General features: G+C 44.5%; 2 protein-coding genes across 7 annotated transcripts in view; one reads left to right on the forward strand and one right to left on the reverse strand.

Annotated features, from left to right (window-relative positions):
* INTS10 (integrator complex subunit 10) overlaps positions 1-9,188 on the forward strand; it is a 61,773-nt gene extending 52,585 nt beyond the window's left edge. For 3 of the 6 annotated variants that reach the window (XM_090036786.1, XM_090036787.1, XM_090036788.1), the window contains exon 17: positions 8,800-9,182. In XM_090036786.1, coding sequence (XP_089892912.1) covers positions 8,800-8,956 — 157 coding nt within the window. In that variant the 3' untranslated portion in view covers positions 8,957-9,182. Of the gene's footprint in view, positions 1-6,179; positions 6,258-8,799 lie in introns of all 6 variants that reach the window. The other 3 variants (XM_090036784.1, XM_090036785.1, XM_090036783.1) reach the window with 2 other exon arrangements.
* Positions 9,189-10,473: 1,285 nt separating this feature from the next.
* Positions 10,474-18,773, reverse strand: part of HGSNAT (heparan-alpha-glucosaminide N-acetyltransferase) — a 29,169-nt gene continuing 20,869 nt past the window's right edge. Inside the window, exons 13-18 of the mRNA XM_090036790.1 lie at positions 17,908-18,034; positions 14,980-15,066; positions 13,623-13,700; positions 13,386-13,456; positions 13,128-13,240; positions 10,474-10,957 (exon numbers count right to left, since the gene is read on the reverse strand). Coding sequence (XP_089892916.1) covers positions 10,776-10,957; positions 13,128-13,240; positions 13,386-13,456; positions 13,623-13,700; positions 14,980-15,066; positions 17,908-18,034 — 658 coding nt within the window. The 3' untranslated portion in view covers positions 10,474-10,775. The remainder of the gene's footprint in view (positions 10,958-13,127; positions 13,241-13,385; positions 13,457-13,622; positions 13,701-14,979; positions 15,067-17,907; positions 18,035-18,773) is intronic.

The raw sequence follows: 18,773 nt of genomic DNA on the forward strand, positions 1-18,773 counted from the left end.
AGGACAGGTCTGTTTAGAGGGGCCATAGAAGGTAGCCATGTTTCTTGTGGCTTCTTCCCTGCCATCAGCCAACAAGGCTCAACATCATCTCAGCTCTCCTGTCTTGCCCCATTAAAACTGACCTTTTAAAGTCAGTATCCAGACAGTAGTAGTAGTAGTAGTAGTAAATGGCTTTCATTTGGATCTGTGGCTTCAAGATGAATCTTGCTAGGAACTCTGCACATTTGCACCTTGGCAGTTCTGGCAATAAGGCCACCAGTCTGTGTTGTATAAAGCCATCAAGTCCTCTCTGGACTTGAAAAGACTCCTCCAACCTTTTGCTACAGTAACACAAAGGCAGGATGGTGCTTCCTACTCCAGTTGTTCCCCACATAAGCACATTTATAGCCCCAGTATTTTAAACGATGGGAGAATTATCCCCCAAACTCCTGGATTATGAGGTGGCATCTTTAGTTGGTGTAAAATGATTAATCACATCTTGCTTTGTATAGGTTTTACCTAAATGGCAGTGTAGTAAGAAGTGGGAGTTTGTTCTCAAAATTAATTCTCTGTTCTTCTACCAACATTTTTTTTTGCCCAGAAATTTCCATTGCATTTCAGGGGAAGCTGTATGCCTTCTCTTGAGCCAGCAGTTCAGGAAAACAAACTACTATCTAAATCCTTCAAAGACTGCCATAAGGGCAACACAGCCTATAAAACCCTTGGTAGCCAGATAGATCAGTTTGTAGTAGCTATAGGCTTATTGTCAGACCAGTAACATGCAGCTCTAGTTGGTCAGATTCTGCTTCACCCCGTGAATTGCCCTTTGTAGGTTTGGGTTCCTGCAGCATTTCCTTCTTCCATCTGTGCTGCAGCCATCTGGTTGTTTTTACCTACGTTTCCCCCATTCTGTTGGCTAGATTATCTGTAGTGAAATTGGAAGTCAGCCATTCATTACTTCAAGCTCTGCTTCAGACAAGTCCTCTTCCCTAGCTCTGTTGATTGCAACATCCACTGAGCATAATGGTTACCAGGTACATCAAGGGAAGAGGGGAGTCTTGGACTATAAAAAAAGTTGTTCTTATCCTTAGGCTCTTATTTTTTTAAATAGCCTGAGAACAGTATGATACAAAGAACAGTGAATTACTCACCAAACAGTTTGGTTACCTTGGCTGGAAAGTTGATTATTCTATTTTCTTTCCCTACCTGTACCTCCAAATAGACAGGTGAATAAAACCTCATCCCTACTATGAATTGAAGCAGATCAGCTTCACGTTGTGACTCATTCACACTTCTAAACGGGACTCCAAGGTGGAAATATCTGGATACACTTTCATCTTCTGGCTTGCATATGTCACTGTCCAAATCTGAAAGGACTAGTTGCAAAATAAAGCCCTGCTTTATTCTGTTGGCTACTAAGTAATCAGGAGTTTGATGCTATCAGACTACCGTGTGCCAGGGAGAATACATCTTGGCAAGAATCAAGTTTCCATGTCTATAGAGTATGCTTTGAATGTGCCACTGATTAGTAGATCATAAACTTGTAGCAAAAGTTGTTGCTGGGCTCTCATTTTTCATCCAATTTATAAAGCCTCAGGTACCTGTTGAAATGCCAGGGCTTTTATAGCCTTGTGGGGGAGATACAGGAATGCATTGAGAGTTTGTGTGAAATCATGACTTTGTTTAAAAAATAGTATCTAGACACAGCCACTGCTTCACTCTTCATTTGTGATCCCTTTCGGCAGCTAGATTGCAAAATAAGACCTGCTCTCTAATGGGTACGATTGGGTGTGTGCATATAGCTAGGCTGTGGTTTTGGCAAGCAGCAGCAAAGTAACAGGCAAGCAAAACAAATCTGTAACCCAGGCCAGACTTCAGCAGGAGTCAGCACCCAGCTCCCCTCTCTCTCTCGTTCTCAAGACACATTTTTGAAAATCCCAGAGACTCCACACATACTTCACCCCAGCCCCTCAGGCATACTGGACACTTTTGAAGTCTTCCTATTCCCTCAAATAATGTTTGTGAATCAGGGTTTTTCAGGATCTGCCAGCTTAATCTTAGTACTTCTGCAAAAAATAAGTTATCCCTTGCTTTTCTTCTGAATGCTGTGATTGACTTTTAGCAGCTCTCCACCCACCTGCTTTAATGAATTGCAAACATTGACCCCATGAATCACCCTTGGCATCCTGAAGATGGACACCTAAACTCCCTATTTTTGGCATCCAAGTGGCCAGCTTTTTCGAAGGTTGAGTAAGTTGCCCTCCTATTTGTTTTAGTGGGAGTGGTGGACCTGCAGGCTCCTGCCAATCAGCTCATTTGCTTATGTTCCTAATGTGGATTCAGGTGCAGTTTACAGGAACTCTAGTAGGAAAACTTTGACCACTAAATCTACACCAAATTTCCAAAGTTTGATCAGGCAGGTTACAGAATTTGCTTTGGGCAGTTCGAGGCTTGCATTCTTTGCTATAGAGTGCACGCACGTTCTGGATATGTGCCTTGTCCTCAGAGTATGAACTCTTGGGGGTTTTTTTAGCTAAAATATCATTTGGTGGCTGATCCATAAAGAGACTACCCCATTCCCTAGGGTAGTGATAGATTACTCTGAGTGTGGTGGTAGGGTGTGGAAAATGTTTGAAGAGGTACATAAAGGAAGACAAAACACCTGATAGGCGCACAGCTTTTTTCACATCCTGCATGTAGTTTGCAGAGCTGGTATTTGTGCTCTGGCATCAGCACCCTGAACCTGGTTCCTTGCTTCATTTGGAAGACCAATGTGCTAGTTCCAAGGTCTGTATGTACTATGCAGTGAATGCTGTAATGTACACAACTGTACTGTTCCCACAGTGCCCCATGTCCATGCACCTTGCTTGGGCTCAGCAGGAATTCCCTTAGCTCAAAGATCTAAGTTGTCAGCTCCAGCCAAGATGGCGCTCTCCACACCTGCTAAGGAACCTGGTCTGTCTCCAGTAGTCCTGCAGTCAGTGAAGTGGTTCCTGTGGCCATTCTTTCCCGTAGCTTCCTGGGGATTGCTTCTCCTGCCTTTTATCCTCTCCAGACCTGAGGCTTTAGGTGATCTGGCTACAGGGGAATTTGGGATTTGCTTTCTCTCCCCAGAGTATATGTGAATTTCTCTCATTAAAGAGAGAATGAACACATAGAGCCAACTACCACTGTTGTTTGGATGCTGGAGGGCTGACAAAACAACATTGACTCTGACTGTGGAGTCCAGGACCATTTTTGTGATTCCTACCCTCAGGGCCTTCTGCTCTTTCACTCACTCTCCTTCCTGTGTCATTTGTGAAGGAACCTCTGTATTGTTATCCAGAGTATTGCTTTTTTTACCTTACCTTTATTCTTTCCCTTCCATGCCTGATAGTCTGGTCTACTCCCATGAGCACAAATGCAGGAGCAGTAGGGTGGATTGGCCTTTTCTAGAGCACTCCAGCATTCCCTTCCTCCACCCTTGTGCAGGTAGCAAGCCATGTAATTTCCTGTCTTTTTCCTTTTGATTCTTCATTACTAGCCCACAGGGCTTCTTAACCTTTGTGCATCCATAAGGCTTGGTGTTCCTGATCCACTGGTGCTTTTCTGGACATCAGTTTTGGGAACTAGATTTGGTGCCTTTGTGTGTTGAGCTACTAGCTTGGCACTGTTATGGCCATTTTTGTCTTGTGCAGCAGAAGCCCTAGTAAGTTTTAAAATTGTCACACACAGTTATCCCATGCATCTCACCAGCATGCATTGCTGGAGTCTTGTGCCTAAGAAAGGACAGATCAGCTTACTGATGTCACTATGAGCTTGTCAGAATCAGCAGCCCCTGAAGGCCTAGAATGCACAGGAGAGATCCACCAGCATATCTAGGTTAAACTGTGTCTGCTGTCATTTCTACATCAAGGCTTTGGCCTCCTTCCAGCCTCAGTGCACCCAACAACCACTGTAGGACAGTGTCCTCATTAAATAAAGCATTGCTCAGCCAACATACCAAGCTGTTAGTCTGTGCTTTGCTTTCTAGAGCCATAAAAATTTTGTCTGGTCACCTGCCCTTACTCCTTGGTTGCTGAGTTAGGTTGTCTGCTGGCTCCAAGGGCTGTTTCAGCCAAATATATTTTCATCTCCACCCTATGATGCAAGGAGGTCTAGCTCCAGAGCTGGAATGTGGATGACAAGACTAAGTAAGCCACTCCTATTACCTTAGGGTCTTTGAGGAGGATCTGTACTAGACCAAAGAGTCTTTCCCACTCCAAAAATGTGCCCCATGCCAGTGCACAAATCCCTTTATCCTCTCCAGGCCTTCGACTTTGGTGATCTGGCTACACAGGAATTTGGGATTTGCCTTTCTCTCCAGAATGCAAGTGAATTTCTCTCATTAAAGAGAGAATGAACACAGAGAGCCAGCTACCACTGTTTGGATGCTGGAGGGCTGACATTACTGAAACCTTCACACAGGTCCAAAGAGGAACCCCAGGTCCATTCCATGACTTATTGAAAGGAGCAGGTAGATGCATCTGTGAACACCAGTCTGAAAAAGAAATTGAGCTTTGAGAGTAAGATCTGTTGATTATAGATAAAAAATGGTGCAGTCTTGAGGGAGAAGCCGCCTTTGAATCTATGCAAATCTCTTTGAAGGCTATAAACTCAGGACAGTAGGGCTGGAGAAAGATTGCACTTGGAAAAGGTCTGAGGGGGTTAGAAATGCCAGCCAGACTTTCCCACAAGGTCCAGTTACTTGCAGAAACAGGACCTCTTTAATCCTGGGCCTGGCAACAACCAGGATAGCAATATCCTTCATTCACTTTGATCCTGCATGAAGTCTGGACATCCAAAAAAGGCTGCTGCAGTTACTATTAGAACCCCTTCCAATCCCTGGAGAAGTTAGTGGCCTATGTAGGGGAGTCGAGGCCCAGAGACTTGAATCCAGGAAACTTGGCATGGAAAGTGAAAATAAATGAGTCTTCTAGAAGGTGTTTCTTAACTGCTGGCAAAGGAAGAGGAACTCACCTGCTGCAAACTCAGGGACTGGTGTCCCAGTCAATCCAGTGTCCTATGCTCTAGCTCCAGCAAGAGGTGAAGACAGACACCAACTAATTTCTGCATTTGCTGTCCAAGCTACTTTGCCCTGATTCAGCCTCCAGTGAAAAGCAGTTTCACTTGGAGGGATGGGGGTTACAGGAACAGTGTCTGACAGTCCACGCTCCCTTGGTTCTTTAGGAGTTTTATTTTGGGAATGGGTCTCTCCTTTTCACCTGGTTCCATTTGGAACAGCATCTCTCTGCCTCTCTCAGGAAAAGTCTTGTAGGCATATTCCTTTCTACAGGTGATATGTGCAGCACACTTGTTGCCCTTTTGGTTGCATTGTTTTTCCTTCTGAACCACCTCCAGCACCCCTTAAGAATGGCAGCCTGCTTTTCTAGATATTTTGGAGCCCTTTCATTGGTTTCTGAAGATAACCCCAGAGGAACTGTGCTTTCATTCTCCTGCTCCTGGTACTTCTGGTCAATTACAGCAAGCTCTTGCCTTCTGCTCAAAAGAAATTGCTCGCTCAGGTAGCCTAAATTCCTGTGCAGGAGGGAGGGTGACACATAGTGTCTCTTTGAGGTCCCATCATTTAAAATATTTGAGCTAAGGGAGGTCCTGCCCTGCCTGTGCACAGACGCACGCCTGCTTGTGGTAATGCGCTGAGATGTATGTCTGCAAAGGAGAGGGCCATTGGTAAGTAGTAATTTTTCTTCTTGTTCAGTTCCCCATTGCCTGTCTGAAATATGCCCTGTTGCTTATAAAGAGAGCAGAGATAGGAAACATCACAGTCTGCCTTTGGGCCAGCACAAACTCTTTGTTCCCTTGGTTTTCCAAAAATGTCCCATTGCTTCTCACCAAAATCATTTCATATTTAAGGAAAACATCCCAGAAAGCATTTCTGCCCATTTTTGGATGACATGTCTGCCCGCACATAAGCCATGAAATGAAGCAGAGAGCAGGTTTCATGGTGTGACAAGGCTGTGACAGTTACAATAAGGTGCTCGAGTAATGGGTAGAAGCCACATTCGTTTCCCCACCCCGACTGCAGTTGTACTATTGGTCACACACTGCTCTTTGTGGTCTCCTTCCAAGTTCTCTCTCGTCTCTCTTTCTAGAGAGTTGCTTTGCAGCACAGGGCGAATTGGTGTGGGTGTTTGAATGCTGCTGTTTGCTGTTTTTTAAAGGACTTCTAGCCCTCCCATGGGGTTACTGCAGCAGGAATTCATACCTGTGCTACAGCCCAGCATACAGACTGCTGACAGGTACCAACTGGAAAAAACCCTGCTCATGGTGTGCTGTGTTTTGTCAACATGTTTTTACTGCCCATGGTTTTCAGTACTTTATTCATAATTTCTTTTTCATTTGTGCCTACATTGCTTGGCAAGCCATGTTGTACTATTGTAACATTTCTTATTTTTCCATAAGTTACCAATACGTGTCTGTTTTTTCAGCTTAACAATCACTGTTGAGTTTAAAAGAAAACTGTGGAGATGTCAGTTAGATAATATGGAAGTCCAGTTATCAAAATGCTTCAAACAGAAGCATAAACCTTTTTTGTGTTAGATCTACTTGTAATTTTTTTCTTCAATTATATAGGTTGCAGTTCACCATTTTCTGTCACTAATATCAAAGTAATTAAACATGGCTATTAAGAGCTGAAAAATCTAGTCTTTGAAAAACGCTGCTAGTAATACCCAGCGTTTCTCGTTTTGTATTATTCGCTAAGCATAGCCCTTGGCTGTCAACAATGCTTTCGGCACTGAGGACAGCGGCATGATTTGTGCCATAAACCATGGTGTCCAAATGCAGCATGTCAGGTTTAGCTGCCTGACATAACAAATTGCACAACACAGTCTCCATGTTAAAATCGTTTACCACTGTAGTAACAGTTGAAGTCTTGCTGTTTCTTTTAAGTCATCTTGTGAAGCCATTTGCTGCTTGTATGTTAAGTGTAAAATCACCCTGATTATTTTCTCCCCCTACATGCTGAAAACTGTTCTCTCTCTCTCATTTGAAAGGGAGCCAGTTGATTATACGCATTTGCTGTGGGGGGATCATTGAGTGCCGAAATATCTGATTTTGGTTTCTGACACTTTCTTCCTGGGTTTGGTTTCCAGAGCTGTCCTTTTTGCTTTGCTTCTCCCCATTTCTGTTTTGCCTGCCAGTTGGTCTCTTTCCTCCTTTTGCTTTTTCTCCCAGCTGCTCCCACAGCCCACAGGATTCAGCAGCTGTCTCTGACCCCTAAGGCTGGCTGTACTCTCTCCTGCTCCATTTATGCTTCTCAGGCCCAGATGCTGAGGCACTTACGAAAGGGTGGTATGAGTAAAACAAGCAGCTTCAGGGAGCCAGATCCAGTCCAGTCCTGGCTGTTCCACAGACCTCTGGAACCCAGAGTAACCTCCTCTTCTCCCTGTTTTAGTTAGTGTAGCTGCCACTGCAGGGAGTTGCCTCTGCTCGCAGGCACAGCTAATTAGCACAGATAGCTATGTTGCTTCCAGTTCAGGAGGTGATCCTTAGCAGCTCCCAAGCTAGAAGCAGCAGAGCAGGGCTCACATAGCACCATGTACTGTTGGGCTGCATCCTCTCACTGGGAGGCTGCCTGGCCCCAATCTTGGACCAGCATTTCAAGGTTGTGATAAAAATCCCATTTCAGAAAGTCCTCAGGACAGTCCTGAAAAAAATCGGGCAGGTTGGTTGCTGTGAGTGAACATGAAGCTTGTTCTTTTGTTCCCCGCCCCCCTCCCCTTCACTCCCACCTCCTCCTAGAGCAGGGCCTGCAAATCTGATGCAAGCCTTTGACCTGCTGTGTGGCATGCTAGATCAGGGCAAGTGGATCTCAGTACCCAAATATGGTAGAGCACTGTTCTAATAGAACCAGCCTGGGCCTCCAAAACTGCATGAACTGAAGAAATGAGCACAAGGCTGATAATAGCATGAGGTGATTTTTAAGGCATCCTATTCCACTGCCACCATGAGAACTGCCTTGGCTGAGTACTGGACCTACTGCACCCTTTGAAGCACAAGTCCTGTATATATAATCAGAGAGAGAAATCTTTGAGCTCTATCAAGACTTGGCATTCCACAGGCAGCTGCTGGCTTCTGCTACCACAGGCCACCAGGATTTGCCTTGGTTATGAGCCATCCAGCAGATCACAGGTAGAGAGATGTTTTACTCCCCCAAGGTCTTGTGCAAGTTTGCTGCTGTAGCTACCTACAGAGCTCCTTCACTAGCACAAGCTGCAGCAAAGTGAACCATGAGCCTACTAGCAATTTTTCCCTCTGTTCTTGGTGGGTGCAGGTGCAGAATGCCTGCAGCTGCTGGAAAGAGAACCCAAAGGATCTATGGGCCTTTTTTGCTCTTCCCTCACTCTTAGCCAGTTAAAATGGGTAAGCAGCATTGCAGCACCAGACCGATTTCCTCCTCAGCGCAGGGCAAGAATAGGAGATCTGAAAGTGCTAGGAGGAGGGGCCATGGAACAGAAAGAGCTTCCCCATTAGTCTAAACTAAACCCTGACCCTTCATTTTGCATTTATGGATTCCTCCAAAACCACTGTTAAAATTCTAATAAGCAACTAAATGTTTACTAAGGAAAGCAAAGTGTAGGTAACATTTTTGTCTCTCTGGCTAGAGGCCTTGACTCAAACACACACACACACACACACACACACACACACACACACACACACACACACACACACACACAAAACGCACGCACGCACACCCCCCCCCCTCTGAAAACATTTTAATGCCCAAAGTAATTCTTCTTCGATTTTTGTCTTATTTTGTTTTCTTGATGGCTTTAGGCATCACACGGTGACCCGGGGAATAACCAAAGGAGTGAAGGAGGATTTCCGTCTGGCCATGGAGCGCCAGGTCTCACGCTGTGGGGAGAACCTCATGATGGTATTGCACAGATTCTGCGTTAATGAGAAGATACTACTACTTCAGACTCTGGTCTGAATGGAGGCACAGGCATCCAACAGCAGCTTTTTCCTGCATTTTCCTCAGAAAGGGCAGCAAAGGCCACATTAATTAACAGCGCTGCTTGTTGAAACGGAACTAACCTAAAATTGTCCTGTTAGTGTTGGTAAGGAACTCCTGATGAGTTGCACGTTCTGGACGGCACATAAACAGGAAAAAATGTGGGTGAACAATCTGTTTTAATGGATCAAATATTTTATAATTAAACTTCCTTTAAAAAAAAAATCTTTTTTTGTGATTATTGTAGTCAGGCTTAGGTAAATGCAGAAAACATCCTTTGGAAAGAAAACTATAATTTATTTTAAAAAATACAGAAGAAGTTGAGTGTTGTCAAGACTTTATTAGCACCAGTTTGGAAGTCACCTTGTGAGTGAATCTTGTAGGTCAGCTCTCTCAAAGGACCTTGAATACTTGATGGATTCATTGAAAATTTACCACCCCTACTATCATTCTCTTTGATATATCAAGTTCAGGGTGTCTTTCTCTTCTGTTAACCTGTTGGGGTTGAATACTTCTTTTTTTTAAATGAAATCCTGTCTGAGTTTAATATGATCACTGTTAAAAGAAGGATCACGCCTGTGAAATCTAGTTGCTTAGAATAAAACTAAAGACAACCCCTACTTAAGGCTCATTTTTTCAGGAACCAATTAAGAGCACTAAGCGGAAATAGTGTTAAGCAAAACCAAAGGTTTTGACAAACCAGGATGGCAACTATAAGCGTTATAATGAAACTCACTGAGCACTAAGTGGAATCAGGTATCAGTGTAAAATGAGCATTATAGCGCTAGGCAAAACAGCATTAAGCAGGGGTTGCTCGTATATCACTGTTCTCAATGACGTTTTAGTCAATATTAAGTCAGAGAGTAACAATTTGAAAGGTAGTCTGTGCCATGCAAGCTGTAGGCATCTAGGCTATGCTAGAGAAATGTACTTATTTAAAGGCCATAAAACATTCGCAGACCATTTGGTAAAAACCATGTGCATGCCAGAAGCCTACAAAATTAAGTCCATCAGAACAAATAATTTCTTAGCAGGTTTAGGGTTATTGTCTATTAAAACCTAACTGATTTACGCTCCGAGTGGATGCAAACAAATGGAGGCATTTGTGTTCTCCTGTTGCCACCTAGCCACAGCACAGCACAGACAGCTTTGAAGTCTCCCAGCATGCACTGCAAATTGGACCCAAGCTAAAAGCTCTGTGGTCCTCTGCCTACTCAGAGTGGAACAGTGTTGCAGTGACCAGATGCATAGGAGGGACCTTCTCCAGAGCCAGGAACTTAACTAATAAGCTGCCACTGCAGTGTTGGCAGTTGAAGTGTCAGCCCAACAGCCATGTCCAAGCTCCTGAATTAACTGCAGTAATTTGGCAATTACTCTTTCCTTTGTATTAGCTGTCATTGGCCATTAAATATATATTACATGTTGTGAGTGAGCTGCAGCATCTATAATAGTTCACTTGCTGAAAGGCATCAGCTTTTCAGAACAGTAAAAAGCTATTTGGTACATCTTGTATTTATTGTATATACACACAGATCAGCAGCACTGTACTGAGCACCAGAACATATACAAAATAGAATATGCAACCAGATGGCCTCTGGCAAGATACTGTGTTTTCACTAACTAGGAAAATACCATCCCTTAGGCACATAAAAGTCTTAATGAAAGCTTCCCTGGATATGTAAACTGAACACATGATCCCTTTTTAGTAATGAAGCCCAGCTGGAATGGCATGGGTCTGGGGGAGTCCAGCTTCAAGCTCCTGTTGAATTGAGGACAGGACCAGCATTCAAAAGCACTCTCAGATTTTCCAGAATATCCTTTTCCGGTAAAGCACATATGATATGATGACCCAAATCGACGTTGCAATCAAATTCTGAGCCAAGTGCTCTGCATGGCTTTGATTGTCCTGCATCTTCCACTTAAAAGGGAAATAGTCTTCAAATACTTCATGCCCAATGTAGACCAAGATGGAGTTCATTCCTTAAAATAAATTCAAACAATGCCTTCAGGTGGGCAGTCCCATGCTCGATAGTTTTGCAGTGAGCAAGCTGGGCATCAGACTGATTCTAGGATGGGGAGTCAGAATATCCTAACTATTAACTCTGGCTCAATTGCTAACTTGTTATGTGACCTTCCATACATCATTTTTCTACCCCAGATGCACGTTTATAAAGTGGCCGTATTCTTGTGCAAGAGAGTTTCAAGGTTTAATTAATGTCAGGACAGTTCTACAAACATATTTACCAAATGTTTCTGCTTTTATTATTGAATTTGAGTGTCAGGACATTTTAACACTTCAAGAGTTTTCATTACAAAAACATTTCAGGATTCAAAAAAAACCCCCAAACCACATTCAGGAATAAGTGAGACTGTTTGAAACTGCAGTCAAACTAGCTTTTCTTTGCATTAGTAACTAGGATAAGCAGACTGAACTGATGCTTGTGCCACCAAAGAGGCTAAGTGGGTTGAGTTTAGCCTGGAGTTTTGGTAATTAGTTAGGGTGGCCAGAATCTGGAACCAACTTCCCAGGGAAGTGATCCTCACTCCTACCTTGGGAAAATTCAAGAAGAGGTTAGATGATCACCTGTCTGGGGTCTTGTGAACCCAGCATTAATTCCTGCCTGTGGCAGGGGGTCAGGCTAGATGATCTGATCAGGTCCCTCCTGACCCCTAACTACTATGAAACTAATTTCTAAGAAGAGTATCTAGATGCCTTTTTCATTCCAGGGAGAGAGGGCTGTTCAAGCCTGAGAGCAGGCCACAGAGACTGCTGCCAGACTGTACCCATTGACACTGGGTAAGAGTTAGTCCCCCAGGTTAATACTATAGTTTTGTTGCAAGAGTGGTGGATGATACCTGAGGAGAAAGGGAAGAGAAGCTCTGAAAGGGCTAGAGAGAGAAAGCAAGAGTCTGCAATTCTCTCCCTGTCTGTCCTCCCCGTGTTCAGGGCCGAGTAGTTTGCTCTGCTATTTGGGTGACCCCCCCACCAAACTTTGAGCAAGAAAACACTCCCCTTCCCAGGAGTTGAGCAAAGGAGAAGCTCTTTGAGGTAGGGTTGCTACAGATAGCCAGGGAGCCAGAGACAATAGCCAGCCTTGAAGCCAAAGACTGCAAAACCACACTAGGGGTTCAGGGAATCTTCCAAGAGACCAAGACCAAACAAGACTGCTTCTTGGGGAGTCCCAAGGCAGAGCTTCCCCTAAAAAGGGCTGACTCATGACAGCTTGTCTCAAAAGGTGGCTGTTAATCAATTTGGCCAGATGGCTCCTTTAACAGACAAATCCTGAGCTCAGCTGGAAGATATGATGAGTGTTTTAGTTTGATACCTTTTCTGCTGTTTCTCCCAATTATGCACGAATAAGCTTCTCGGCCTGATAGAATAGTGCTCTAGCACCATTGCCAGGACCTCCTGGGGCCAAATTCTGTCCCTCTCTCTCCGCTCTACCAAAAGTGTATTAAGAAACTAGACCAGTTTTCCAGTTTGTACATGCCTGGCATTTGCACCTTGGTTTCTTTTTTCTTATGGAGCCATGTGCAAATTCAGTGTCTACCAAGGGCCCAAAGTAAGAACAACAGGCAGAAATCGAGGTAGTACCCTGTGTGCAAGAATATCAATAGCACTCATGGGAGGGACAAAGGTGAGCTGAGTTGCTCTGCTTTGAGAATGCACATAGTATAGATCAGTGGCTATGCTCAGACACAATGTCTTAGGGCTCCCAAGGAGGTAAATTCAGTTTCAGAGGCTTTTCTCCAAGATGAGACCCTGATGTCTGGGGTGGTTTCTGAGATGGCCCTTGGGAACTGACCCAAGATCATCCTGGTAGCTAGACGGCTGTCCCTTGGAAACTGACCCAAGATAATCCCACCCACCTAGAACAACAGTCATCAGGTGGTAGCCCCTTCTGGTCCATACTGAACTGAGGTAGATTTGAACCACCTACTGACAGCCAAACAGAGCTCCATATCCATGACTGATGCAGAGAAACAGTTCAAACCACTAACTTCAGATTCAAAACAAGGTGCAATGGAAAGGCAGATTGCCCCAAGATCAGAAGAGAGGCCAAAAGACAATTTCCCTAGCATAAAAGAGGACAGGCCCTACAGGTAGCTGCATTGGAAAGAAAATGCTTCCTGCCTTGCATATACTGACCTGGGTAGAAAAATGGAGCACCAGACCACCATCTCTTGATATCCACAAGGTAATATATCAGCAGTAAAAGCATGAAGGCAAAACAGCTCAGGGTTGTTACGTAGGACAGGGACCTGCATATTTTTAGTGTGAATTTAAAAAGATATTTAGAGAATGGGGTAGATGTCTCATTAAAAACAAAACAAATGCCATGATCTCTAAAGAGATGTATGAATATGCACACTGAATATCAATAAAAAGTTGTGTGGATTTACTTACCACAGGTTCTTATTTATGGGAATAAATCCTTCATCCTTAGAGCATTTTGTCAAGGCAGCAGAAACAACAGCCTGAAATAAGAGTTTGGAGGTTAAGTCAGCTGTTCAATGCAGTATCCATTAGCAACAGAAAATGTGTGCTGTATAAAAAAAGATATTCATGTTTGAGAGTTTCCTAGTTATGCTTAAAACTACCATAGGCAAAGAAAAGTAACAAACTACTGTACATCTTACTTACCATTATTAGACTCCATATGAAAAACCTGCTCAGGATCTGCTTGTGCTGGTCTTTGTAAAATAAGAGAATTTTTCCTGCCTGAAGATGAGGAAGAAAAGAATCAAAGCCATCATAAGAACCAGTAAAGCTCCCCAGATGTATTTACTAATGAGCACTTGCACTAGAACTGAAAACCTTACACGGCACTGCTAGCGCAGAATACTTTGAAGATGCTGTCAGATCAAGAACTCTACTCAGAGAGTGTATTCAGGTAGTATCTATTCATGGCCCCTTTCACACATTCAAATTAAAGCTGGCTAGAAACCAGCTATAGGTTTATGCATTTTCAAGCACTAACTTTGTAGCTGGTTGGCTCTTTTTATAGCTGGATGGATGTTTTATGGTGTTATAATTACTCTGCACGTCTAATTTTATTGTGTGATTAACCAGTTAATTGCATATTATATGTAACATGTAATAGGGGCTTGTGCAACCCCTATTTAGCAAAAAAAGTATACTTGATTTCTTCCCCCCACCTGCCAAATCTAGCTAAATTACTACCCAAACAGCTCCAGTCCTGCTCAAGCATATTTCCTATTACTGCAACCAACAACTATGTACCATCATATTTACACATGGAATCCTAGAACCCTCAGAGTGCACACATCCCTTTCAGTCCCAGCATCCAACAACCCTGGTTTTGTATCCAGTTCTTCAGCCTCACACTCATGTATGTAACTGCTTCTCTGCCCAGAATTCTGACACTTTTACCCAAAAGGTGCACACAGGGTCATTTCTATCTGAAAAAGAGGAGGCTTGAGTGAGCATCCAATCAGGCCCCAATGCACAGATCATGGGTATGCCAACAAAGTTGCCCTGCACTTCTCTCATGGAGCTTGAGTGCAAAGCACCACAGTAAACTAAAGATGTATAAAGCACTGCACAGCAAGCTAGAAGCAACATAATGGGAATGAGATAACCAAGATTACCCAGGAAGAGCTCAAAATGAGCACTTTTAGGCTCCCTTTTGCCTTATTTTCAAGAGAACTGAGCACTCAACTACCAGACCTCAGAAGCAACCACAGGTAACAACCCCAGTCCTTTCTGAGATGTTTTCCTGTGACATTTTGAGACATCATATAAGTGTTACAAGCCCTAAGCAAAGCCTCTAATTTTTCAAACAGCTGCCCACTCCAGTCCATATTATCTGCAAACTTCAACCTGGAACATTACTTTTTGGAAGTTCTGGCTGTAACCAATGGTTTTACTTCCTCTCCACACCCCCACCCCCACCCCCACACACCATAGAGTGAGAAGAACCCTTCAGCTGTCTCCAGGAAATGTCAGTTTCTTCGAGCCCAAGAAGGAAACACCATACCTGAAGTCCCAGGAATGCCATGAAGATTGAGTTTATTGTTCCCAAGATCCCTTCAGGATCATATGCCACTGTTGTTTGGTAGATCACCTTTGAGAAAGAGAGGGATTATTAGAAAGTCCCAAGAAGCTCTGAATTTATTTGCCTTCTCTCATACCCCTCTTCCCTGGCTACCATCCACCTTGGACACCTTGACACCTAGCTATTGTCAATACTGGATTCAGACTGTATTTACACTGCTAAATCCTCTCCAACTTGCAGCTCTGGGTAATGATTTGCAGAACAGAATCCATTCACTGCTTCCCATCCCCACAGCCCTGTATGGTGGGTATGACTCCCCCTACCCCCAGGCAGTGTGGTGTTGGTAAGGAAGCTACTGGTAAGCTTACCCAGTTGTGGGATGTGCAAGCTGTCCCACACTTCCAAGGGCATTCCCTCTGTTGTGCCATGTGCCTCCTGCCAGGTTATTTCCTGGCTGACACAGCAGCCTGATTTGCAGTCCTCAACCCTATATGACCCTGATCAGTATAGCACTGTTTTCAACATGGACTTAACTCTGAGCATGTGAGCCAGTCTCCTGACTCCACCAAGGCTGACTGTTCCTACTTGAAGTTAAGCACATGTTTAAGTGCTCTGCAAACTAATGACAAAGAAGGTACATTGGGTTTACCACTCAACACCTTCCATAGTTTCTAGGGTCGGAAGGGACCTGGGCAAATCATCGAGTCTGACCCCCTGCCATGGCAGGAAAGAGTACGACCCCAGCAAGGTGTACATCTAGCCTCCTCTTAAAGACCCCCAGGGTAGGGGCCAGCACCACTTCTCTTGGAAGCTGGTTCCAGATCCTGGCTGCCCTGACTGTGAAGTAGCGCCTCCTGATATCTAGCCTAAATCTACCCTCTGCCAGCTTGTGACCGTTATTCCTGGTCACTCCCAGTAGTGCTCGGGGGAACAGGGACTTCCCCAGTGCCTGCTGGTCCCCTCTGACTAGTCTGTAACAGACAACTAGATTTCATAGATTTTCATAGACATTAAGGCTAGAAGGGACCTCGGAAGATCATTGAGTCCAGCCCCCCACCCAAAGGGCAGAAAGTCAGCTGGGGTCATAGGATCCTCCCTCAACCTTCTCTTGTGGAGGCTGAACAGGTTCAGGTCCTGTAGCCTCTCCTCATAGGGACTGCCCTGCTGCCCCATGATCATGCGAGTGGCCCTCCTCTGGACCCTCTCCACGTTGTCCACATCCCTCTTGAAGTGCGGTGCCCAGAACTGGACGCAGTGCTCCAGCTGCGGCCTGACCAGTGCTGCATAGAGGGGGAGGATCACCTCCTTGGACCTGCTTGAGATACATCTGCAGATGCATGACAAAGTACGGTTGGCCTTCCTGACTGCCTCCCTACACTGCCGGCCCATGTTCATCTTGGAATCAATGATGACTCTAAGATCCTTTTCTGCCTCTGTACTGACAAGAAGGGAGTTCCCCAACCTGTAGGTATGGTGCCAGTTGCATCACCTTGCACTTGTCGGTGTTTCCACTTACAACCCATTACTTCAATGCCACAAGGCACAAAAGGGAGGTTAAAGCAAAAAGCAGCTATTATGTGAAGAAGACACTTTTCACCTTCATCAGATTTGCTTCCTTTCTTGCCAGGACTATGTCTGGGCTCCTTTCACTCCTAGTTAGCAGAGTAGGCAGAAAGCCTGGTCCACTGGTTCAGGCACTAAGACCTGAAAGAGCTAAATTGAAGACCCTGCTTCACTACAAACTACATGTGATCTTAGGCAAGTCACATAAGCCTCTCTGTACCTCAGGTGTTAAATGAAGAGGAAAGCACTACCCTAACTACACCCAGGGGAAGGGAGGCATGTCTACGTGAGATACTTACTGCAGGGTTGCTTAATTAGCTTTGCAGTAAACATCTCAGCATCTACATGTGCAGTGCTATTAGGATATAGTAAACTAACTCTGCAGTAGGTTAGTATTTGTAAATACAAGTACTATCCTACTGTGGAGTTTTTCTGTGCACAGAAGTGTATGTGTAGACACTGACAGGACTGGCTGGGGGCACAAGGCTGCTGGCTGGCTAGCCCCACACTGGAACACCCTCGTGCCCCAGCCAGCCTCTCTACATGTTGAGCCAGGTTGGAGCATCCCCAAGCTGGCAGGCTGACCCCCTCGGATCCTGCCACACGGGGTTGCTCCAACCTGGCTCAACATGCTGTGATCTTGGGCACATCTGCGCCCGCTGTTCAGACACAATGCCTGGGATCAATAAACTCCAGTGTGATACGCACAGGAGTTTATTGCTGCTCATTAACAGCACATATAGATGCGCCCAGGATGTTTGTTATAAGGCTGAATATATTATACTGCGAGTTGTGCAGCTACTATAACATTAAGGGCCTGTGGCAAGCTTGTGACAAGCCCTATCACAATTTATAAATGCTGTATGCTGACCTAGTTATTTCAATGTTTGCTGTATGAATACATTGCTTTTTGTTTAACAGGGGGCAAAATGCAATGGACTGAGACAAGCCACCCTATAGCAAAAGCTTGAAAGTTGTTGTGGAACAACAGTGAAGCTGCTGGCCCTGAGGAGTCTGGCTCAACTTCCTGAATCAAAAGAGCTGGCTGAATCCAGGTGGCCCCTGGAAACTAAGAAGAAAGGAATACTAGCAGAAACAATCTATTATCAGCAAACTGACCAGCTAGGTTCCAGTGGAGATCCTTTAAGCAAAGAATAACAGAGCTTGGCTTTCAGCTCTCAGGCTGAGCAGATTGTTGGTATTTCAAGAAGAAAGCACCCCCTTTCCTTGAAAATTTAGACAGTTTCATATGCAACTTGGAATAATAAGCATAGAACTCTGCTACACCATTTCCAGAATAACTTCGGAAGTACTCTGAAAATTCACGTGCAACCTAAAGCCACTTACATTGGAAGATGGGTGCTGGTAAATATGTTCTTCTCCCAACAGCAAGCGATCAATGTAGCCAGCTGCTCCTCCAGTGCAATTGTCATATTTTCCAAAATCTCCAATGCCACCAGGACCAATGTAACCTCTAAAAGGGAAATAACAGATGTGAGCATGGGTAATCTGCTACCAGGTGTGGGTGTGGTTAAGGCTGTTTTGCTGATCTAAGGCAAAAAAACATCTCCAAATACAGTCGTGTTACCCACCAGCCTAAATCCCAGATAAAAGTCTTAATCAAAAAGGCAGCACAGGGGAAGCATTAGCTAGCTCCTTGGAAAGAGCCATTTAGACAACCAGCTGCATCCACAACAGACACCCTCCCAGATTGTGCAGCTCAATGCAAGATTTGCTGTTTACACGGCTGAATGCTGGGAGGCCCAAAGGGCTGGCCTTATGGACACTAAACACTGCCCAACCATGGTTTAGAAACCCCAAAGGGTGCTCCTACATCCCCCCTCCAACAAAACCAGCTTTTGTGTCCACTAGAAGGCCTCATGAAGCTGTCCTCAACACAGTTTTCTTAAGCTACTGAAATGTGGTTCTTTCTCTGGCTTGAGACAAAGGGATGAAAACAATGAGTTAAATATAAAGTTCTCTCCAGCTTCAGTGTTGGAGGCAGAGATATGCCCATTGACTTCTAGAGAAGCAACATGCATGAGGCAGGAATACTAAGTGAAACAGTGAGCTCCAAATTACATTTGCTTTGTGGCTTCGCAGCCCTGCATAAGAAGCAAATGGAAAGCTTCCAGGATAGGCAGCCATATTAACAGGAAGATACCCTGCTGTCACAGAATCCAGTGCTGAGTCTCCCAGACCCACCAGAAACA

This window comes from Crocodylus siamensis, chromosome 2 (genome assembly GCF_052110815.1).
Source record: "Crocodylus siamensis isolate JL-2025a chromosome 2, ASM5211081v1, whole genome shotgun sequence".
Lineage (NCBI taxonomy): Eukaryota > Metazoa > Chordata > Crocodylia > Crocodylidae > Crocodylus > Crocodylus siamensis.